The 9,236-nt window shown below is 38.2% G+C and overlaps 1 protein-coding gene across 1 annotated transcript in view; it reads right to left on the reverse strand.

Annotated features, from left to right (window-relative positions):
• LOC107662410 (corticotropin-releasing factor receptor 1-like) overlaps window positions 1-6,023 on the reverse strand; it is a 140,198-nt gene extending 134,175 nt beyond the window's left edge. Inside the window, exon 1 of the mRNA XM_016452431.1 lies at window positions 5,247-6,023. Within this exon, the coding sequence (XP_016307917.1) occupies window positions 5,247-5,270 (24 nt within the window). The 5' untranslated portion in view covers window positions 5,271-6,023. The remainder of the gene's footprint in view (window positions 1-5,246) is intronic.
• Between the last annotated feature and the right edge of the window lie 3,213 nt (window positions 6,024-9,236).

Genomic DNA, 9,236 nt, shown 5'->3' on the forward strand with positions numbered 1-9,236 from the left:
GACGACCCCGGGCTGGACTCCGCTTCGTCCACGGTGAAAGTCCGGCGATCGACAGCTCCAAGTTGAAGTATTCCCTCAGCGACCAGCACGGATCAGCTCCAGGCATGACGAAGCGATATCGTCCTCTTTTGGAAGGCCAAACAAAGTAGTTTCGCTTTCACAACTAATCACACAGCGTCTTCACGACATGGCGGCGGCAGCAACAATACTACAGCGAGAATAAAAGTTATGCCTTCTTTCTTTGCGTGAACATTTGGGTGGCGTTATGCAAATCTTCCCAGATAGTGACGTAGATATGTGGGGGCGTGTTAGAACGAGCCGTTTTAGGTAGGCGTGGCTGACTCTTAACTTTAATAAAGAATATCTCTTTGGATTTGAGACTTTAGTCTTTGCAACTTTACAGACCTTCTTTATGCACCAAGAGCTTGTAACACTCCAAAGAGAAAGGAAAAATTTAAATCGCATCATATGACCCCTTTAAACACAGGCATTTTAAATGACTCATGCAAAATCTATACCGCAACCTCAGCTCTTACAGAGTACTTGCCATTCAGCCTTTAACAAAAGTGCACTTCCTGTTCCCTCATCAAAAACCCATCTCTGAAATCATGCACCGACCCCTTCATCAGAGTATGTTCACTATCATGTAATACAGCTTTTGCATAAGCCTTGGCACTCTTTACACACACTTTCATTCTTACTTTTTCTATTGCCAGCTATCTCCACTTCAGGCAGACCGGCTGTGCTCCATGCCTAGACTAATTAAGTGAGTTTAAAGAACAAATGCATTTTGTGCGAGCCGTCCAGCTTTTAAAATGTCCAAAAGCTTCCAACGATTCCCTAAATACCTTATTAGGTAAAGCACAATATTAATTTAAGTGATTTATGATAACCCTCAATATGCTTTTAAAATTGACTGCGACAGTCTGGGGGTGATAAAACCAAGTCTTTAAGTGAGGTTGATATGCCAGCGCTCAACGTTAAATCTGTTATGTCTTTCTTGGTGAAAGAAGCTACTATGAAGTCATTCTTTTCCTAATGTTAAACTATTTAAGCCAGTATTTCCCAACCTGATGGAAAATCTGACTCCTTTCCATTAACCAGTTCATTTGAACAATTTGTTCAGCAAATTTTTTGTGCAATTTCATGTGTCCCACTTTAGTTTACTGCAGTCATGATTCAGCTTCTACAAAACATAAAAACTTTTAGAACGTAAATATAACTTGCAATTACAATAAACAAAAGCAAAAGTAATTTACATCTTTCATCCAAAATGAATTGTTTAACATAATTATTTACACCAATACCAATATGTATATGTATATGTGGATTAATTTTTAGATAATAATGCAGGTAAACTTCAGTCAAACCCTTGGTTCACTCACTTTCAAGCATTTGTAGGTTCTTGGCTCATTGTGAACTCCATTCAAACCAAGGAAAGAAATAAAATAAAATACAAACACTCACAGATTCAGTCCATTTAATGAATGAATTTGTGAACCAGTTCAATCAGTTTGTTAACAAGATTTGACTGAAAAGAATAACTTATGAATACTGTATATACTATATCATTAAGCGTTACACTTTTTATCACATACATTTGTGTGTGTGTGTGTGTGTGTGTGTGTGTGTGTGTGCGTGTCTATAATTTGTGTGATACTTTGTGCTTTCTTTCCTTAAAAAGGAACGGAAATATAAGATTCAATATAAGATTGATCTTCATTTAACCCATTATTAGTAGTAGTAGTAGTAGCATTTACTAAATTCTGCATAGATTCTGCATAGTAGTATTTCTGTTTTATCAATTTAAAAGAAGCAGAACAAAAATGTTTCCAAGTACCCTCTGGAACCCCCTGGGACTTGGTTGGGAATTACTGATTTAAACTGTGGCCTGTTCTGGTAATGAGAAAATGACAAAAATACCATTAATGCAGTTTGCAATGATGAAAGCTATGTGAACAATTGCTTCTAATCTCTGTTTTCATAACATTCGTTTCATACTTTCCCCAAATCTCTCCCACGACACCCAGAGCGGAGAACCAAGAAATATTTAAACAACCAATTCAAGACCAATATGATCTGAAGCTATTCAATTCTGAGTGACAGAGGAGCGTAAGGTCGCATATAAAAACCATCCCTAAATGGCAACGAGCTGGAAAACTCGAGATCCTGCAATTCTCGGAAGCAAGCTCGTTTTCAGAGTTTGAGAATTACAGAGGGGATTTGAAAGGATACATTCAGAAAAGGAACTCCCAAATGACTTAACGTCATTATTATGAGCTACATTTCCAGGAGATGCGGCAGAGGAGCAATCACTGAAAGAGCTCCTAAAAGAGACACAGCGCTGACACAAAATACCTAGCAGGGCTTTAGCACTAAATAAGCCACCATTTACATTGCAGCATATATAAAAAACAATAATCGTCTTGACTGGTTATGAGAAAGTGAGCCTGTCATCAAAAAGAACAATGTGGCCCAACGCAAAGTCCAATTCTAAGTACTTAAGAGGTTGTTCACTGCTCTGGGAATCCTCATCTGTGTTTATACTCAGTACATGTTCGATTAGTCATGCAAAGACACTGCGGTACATGAACCATGCTAAATCATAGACACGATATTGACCTCTGGGATATTAAAACTACAAAAATAATGGGCTGTACCTGCCGTTGCTAAGACACAGTGAGTGCTGAATGCATTTGGATGAGTCTGAAACCCCTAAACCTCAACAGTACCCTCAAAAAGGTTGTTCCAGCTCTACAGACTCAACTTTTCCCAAAAGACTGCAAGCATTCTTCTTCAAAACGGAACATAATGAGACATGTACACCATTCAATATGTACACTATTGTGTGAAAGAATCCAAAATAGCCACAACCGCTACAATGAATCAAGGCAGCAAATTTATAGGCAAACCAAACTGCGACAAATAGCACAACATAGACTGTGGCTCTTCTGACATTTAAATTGTGACATCTTGAGGAGAAACTGATAAGCCCACCGCATGCATCTAAAATGTTGCTTGTCTGTATCTAAAAGCTTCAGCTCGAAGCTGTTGGGTCTGTGGAGAGCGAGAAGCCTTTCCGCTCCTTACATCTCTGTGATGAGTTAATTAGACCTGTGTGCTTATTGAACTGCACTGGGTCGACTGTAATTTGACAAAAGCTTCCGGTGCTTAACCAGGCCGAAGGAGTCGTGTGTACAGGTGAAATGATTCTTCCTGTGGGGTGCTATGAACACACAAACAAACACATGTCCTGTGGGGTGAATGACCTCAAAGACTCTCGTTTCCTGCAGGACGGGTTGTAAAGGATGCCTTCCGAGCTCCCGTCAGGTGTGCCAAGGTGTAAATGAAGGGCAAACAATTGACTTGTAAACAACCGGCGGCATCATGATGGAAATATGCTATCAAAAGAGCTAGAGGAGGAGAACGAAATGATTACACATTCATAAGCCTTTCTTCTTCACAGATGGCTCGGTTTTCTTCTGGACTCAATTTTAGCGCAATCATCAGCACAACCAGTCAATCATCTCAGATCTTACCTTTTGACCTCTGTAGCTGCTGGAAAAAGGTTAGTCAGCCTTCAAATGTCAGGAATTAAATGTGGGTACCGCATTTTTGGAATATAAAATTTCCTCTGAGATCACAGCAACCACGCTGATGTGCTGAGGCAACGAAAAGGAGTCAAATATAAGTCGATTAGCAGTTGTATGGAATCCTAATTGCTTCTTTGCACCCCTGCCAGCCACATGGGACATTTCATAACACTGGCAAAAGCTGCAAAGCCAAAATCACAGGACCGTGTCTTCACTCGCTAAGTATTTCAAAACTCATATACGATCAATCATCACTCAAATAATTTTTCTGGGAAAAATACTATCCGCAGCGCTGAAAGTGATAAAAACACATATTAATGGTAGCTGAAAGCTTGTATGTTTTGACTGTCAGAGTTTCAGCACATTACTTCGTAATGGTGCCAAACTGGGCCACGGTCCAGAGCGGAGACTAATAAACTTGCTGCATCCTTTATAAGGCTAAAAATAAAGGCTCTTTTCTTCTTTACCTTTCAGTGATGTCGTTTTATATTATTTAGAATCTATGATATGCTTGTGATGCATTGCCAAGCTTCTATTATAAGCTAGAATTGACATTCTTTTAAAATGTCTTGCGGCTCAGCTGAGGACTGGCAGGGGATTGTGTCCTGTCCCTGCTTGTATTTACTGTCTACAGAATTCAATAGCACACCCACACACTGCTGACTCACATTGGCAATGATCTCCCCCGTCGAAGGATAGTCATTAATTACCTCCACTGTTTCCCTTAAAATCTCAGTGTCAAATGATAGTTTAATGACAAGTGTTATTCTACTATATTTAAACAAGACAAACAAAAAAGAACAAAAGTTAGGACAAGAAAAGCCTTTTTAAATCCAACATCAATTTAAGACTTTTTAAATCCAATATCAATAATAATAATAATGATAATAAACGCAACTAGTGTGGAAAAAATTTGAATGGCAAAAATGTGCACTGTAAAAAAATACTTTGTTAAACGTTGTTAAAAGGCATGTTTTTTATGACCGTATATGTAAATTACACTGTAAAAATACCAATCTACTTGAGTCGTTAAAATCTATTTGATACTGTACTGCACTCACACCAAACACTAGTGATACAATGGAAAGCCACACGATGTACTTGCATAAAAATAAGCCTCTATAGTTCCTGTCACTAGTACCAACAGACTGACAAGAGCACAGTGTTACCCACACAAACATAATACCATTAGGTTAATACACACAATAATAAAATAATGCTTCAAATATGACTAAAGCGACATAAAATGCAACATAAAACACTCATTAATGCACATAACACTGAACACAAATCAGGAGAATCGTTTTAAATGCCATCTTAACAACTGTGATTGTGTGGGTTTGTGGGATTGTGAGGGTTCTGGAAAAGCCTCTTTCTAGAGGGGGAAAAAATATGATTTAAACAACAATTTGCCATACACGTATGTGTATTGCATTTTTATAAGGTAATTTATATGTTGTAGTTTAAACAGTGTTACAACAAAATTGCACGTGTTGTCTTCTACAATTTTACACCGTATATGAAGGGAATTTACAGTTAACCAATTAAAAGGTTTTCATTGCATTGCAGCATGTTTGCATTCGCTTCACTGTTAAAATCACTGACATTTGACCAGTTAAGCTACTGTGCGCTTTCATGGCGTGATAGTCGTACCTGTGGATAGGGGATGCGACTCATTGCTCCAGTGTTATTCTGCAGAAACCTTCAAACAGCACAGCGCTCCTTTGCTCCAGATGCAGCTGTCCGGATGCTCCGCTCCGGGGTGACAGACCTCTGTTTGAAAAAAAACAACAGCTATGCACCCAAAGGATGGTCAGGGCAGCGCTTACAACTGGAAATAAACGGGTGAATTCTGCGCGCGTTTGAACCGCTGTCTCATTTTCACCCAGTTCCAGATGAGTTATTATTAATACAGGCGGATATATCCTTATTATTTAGTGATTCAAATGGACGCTTAATCCTCGGTAAATAATCTTCTGTCAGGTTTGAGTTCTTAAGGTCCTCGGAGGCAGGTGTTTATTTAGACGCGATCCCAGTCACGCGCAACACTCAGTCAGTGTTCTCTGTTAGACATGATAAGCGTTTCGACCTGCTCCCCTGCGGCTGGAACTCAACTTTTCTGAGAGTACTGTCACTATTTGCTCTGTTTCTTCTTCAAAGCGATTCGTTCCTTGTAAACACGGCGGATCCTCTTCACGTTGCCTCCTCACACCGAGAGTGACCCTCTGTTTGTGTCCCATCGGTCAACAGTAATGCGTTCACATGAAGTCCCTACATGACAGCGAGGAGGCGTTACTGCGCGCAGATCGACGTTCGGATTTTGCTCGCGTACGGCCAAATGTTGCCCTGCGAGCGGAATGTGACGACAATTGTAAGAAGTCTTGCTGACGCGCGAGCGGAGTTCGCCCGTTGCAAACTAACCCGTGCCGTTCCCACGCGGGCTGCGCGTCTTCATCCTATCCAACCGGTTCATTCTCTCGCGTGCGCACAGCAGCAGGCTCAACGCCGAACAGCTTTCATAATGAGACAATTCCATTCCAAAGTGAGCATCACTATACCCCGCTCACTCCGAAGGGGGATAGCACTTGAAGTGTGTTCTCTGGAGGGAACAGCTGGGCGCATTACGGTTTTATTTGGAACACCATACACGAATATCTACCGACGTCACTACTTTATTTTCCATCAGAAAGTTGTGCTTAATGGATATAAAACGTTCTGAACAACATCGCGTTACCGTCGTCGTTTGAGTCAAATGCAGACCAAATTGTGTAGGCTAATGTCGTGTGGCTCTTAAATAACTTAAAAACAAAGAACCATAAAAATATGTAAGCAATATGGTAGATATTTTCCCGCGTAACCCCTAGCCCACATTAAATTTGGAATCATTTAGTTCATGTCTTGGAAAGAATCACGAGGACCCACCAAGAAGGATCACGTGAAAGGGCAAAATGACATTAGAGCGCAAAAACATTTGTTTAAAATGCATATTATGACTTCATCTAATCTAATTGTGCTGATCCAGCAAAATAACAATTTGGGTTGCGTGAGACGCAGATTATAAGACCAGAAAAACAACCTAAAAAATAAAATTCCTTCATACCACCCCGAAAATGAATTGAATTCGCACACTGATTAAAATCAAAGCATCACAGAGGCGCTGCTTAGGGGTTACATAATACCTCATTCTCTGCGCTTTGATCGAATGGGGTGTTTTTTGTCATGCAAAAATTTAAATTAATGGCAAATCTTTGATATGCTGTTTCATATGCTCTTTTTTTAGTACTTTGGAATGAAGGCTGACAATGGATATGATAATTTGTCTCTCATTCATATTAGGTAGGTATATTAAAAACTGTAGAGAGGAGAGTTGTCGGATGCATATTTTGTCTCACAGTTATGCGTGCGTCATTCTAAACGGACGCGATGGTGTTGCGTGGCTTCAGTGGATGCTGCTGCCAGCGCTCCTCTTTACACAGAGTCTGTCAGATCTTAGTTCCAAAGCATACGGTCGTCTCATCTTTCCAAAGAACTGAAAGTGCTTTAATATCTTGTTCTTAAGTTAAACAACACGCATGGTACTGTTTGTTTTCATTTCCGACTTCAGCTTCATTCATTCATTCATTCATTCATTCATTGAGTGTGCATAGCCAAGACTAAATTCTTGTCACAGGATTTGTTTTTGCATGATTTGTTCTTGTTTTCTGAATAAGAAAAACTATAAATCAATGAATAAATCCATTTATAGCCTATTCTATCCATTTATAATATTTACAAATTAATCCATTCATTAAAACATTTACCAAATAAATGTATTTTATAACCATTTGCACTTCTTTCAAAGCTAAATACATTTTTTTTTTTACATTTCTAAAACTCCTAATAGTTCGGTTATCAAAGATCTCTCACAATAACATCTACAACTTGCAATTTTTATTTTATAACCATTTGCACTTCTTTCAAAGCTAAATACATTTTTTTTTTTTACATTTCTAAAACTCCTAATAGTTCGGTTATCAAAGATCTCTCACAATAACATCTACAACTTGCAATTTAAGGTATAGACAAAATCAGCAAATTAATACTAATAATACCGTAATTTTTTAGCTTTTGAGTTCAGTATTGTTTGTGGCACTGACCACTCTTGTCTAAAGATGATAGCACTGCAAATCTTTCTCATGTATTTCCAGACACTGTCCTCTTTCTAGATTTAAAGGGTCCGGTGTCACAGGAGCACAGGAAGTCCTGGACAGAGGTGTTGAAAAGAACAACTGGCTACATTCAATCATTCTCCATATCACATAATCTTGGTTGTATTCCAGTTGCTTTATAAAGAAAGGAAATGTTTCGAAATGCATTTACCTCCACAAGCTGATCTGAGAACAGTGATATGCCTGATGATTCAACTTGTTTCGCATTATTAAAATAGTTATGAGGGCATTGACAGAAACGTTTACTTTTAATATAAAAAGCTGTATTACAAGATCTCTTTTTTTTTTTACTTAAAATTGATAGTTCACCCAAAAATGAAAATTCTGTCATAATTTACTCACCCTTCATTGTTCCAGTGCCTTTCTTTTGTTTTGTGGAACAAACTGTTTTTGTCCATACAATGAAAGTCACTCATTTTTTCATTTTCATTGTGGAAAACACACACACACACACACACACACACACACACACACATATCCCTCTATGGAACGGAGTTGACATATGGCAACAATAAATTTCTACGTATTTCCTTGTTATTTTGAAAAAAAAAAAAAATTAAAAAGGTAATTAAAAGGGCCGGCCTTAAGGTAGTCAATGATGTGCTGTTTTTAAGTCAAATGGCATTTGAATGTTCCTCCAAAAACACTTTTTCCCACTGTCACCCTCACATGGAGGACACCTGTTGAAGTGCTCCAGAAATTGCTCTGTTAATCTCGTTTCTGAACATCTCTTCTTAAGGGGGATTTTTTTTTGCATCATCTTTGTTTAGTAAATTACATATTTTTATTCAAAAATCAACATTGCCTTTCTACGTATTTCCTTGTTATTTTGAAAAAAAAATAAAAATTAAAAAGGTAATTAAAAGGGCCGGCCTTAAGGTAGTCAATGATGTGCTGTTTTTAAGTCAAATGGCATTTGAATGTTCCTCCAAAAACACTTTTTCCCACTGTCACCCTCACATGGAGGACACCTGTTGAAGTGCTCCAGAAATTGCTCTGTTAATCTCGTTTCTGAACATCTCTTCTTAAGGGGGATTTTTTTTTGCATCATCTTTGTTTAGTAAATTACATATTTTTATTCAAAAATCAACATTGCCCATTTTACTGTAAATTTTCAAAAAATTCAATATGGCAACTCTGTACCACAGTGGAATTGAAGTAATGTATTTCCCCATTGTGATTTTTTATAGATAGTAACTTCAATAATATGATTGCAGTTATTTATTTATTTGAAGTGTTCACTGTAGTATAGTTGTATTGATGTATGAATAAGAAAATTTATTATTCTTTTTAGAAAATGAATACAGCAATATTTCACGGAAAGGGCAATATGAAGAGTGCAGAGTTGGCTCTTCCACGTGATGACAATGAGGATGAGTTGGCCTTCAGTGACTGTAATGATGAGTGTGTGTGTGTGTTTGTGTGTGTGTGTGTG

Source organism: Sinocyclocheilus anshuiensis, unplaced genomic scaffold (genome assembly GCF_001515605.1).
Source record: "Sinocyclocheilus anshuiensis isolate Anshui unplaced genomic scaffold, SAMN03320099.WGS_v1.1 scaffold11, whole genome shotgun sequence".
Classification (NCBI taxonomy): domain Eukaryota; kingdom Metazoa; phylum Chordata; class Actinopteri; order Cypriniformes; family Cyprinidae; genus Sinocyclocheilus; species Sinocyclocheilus anshuiensis.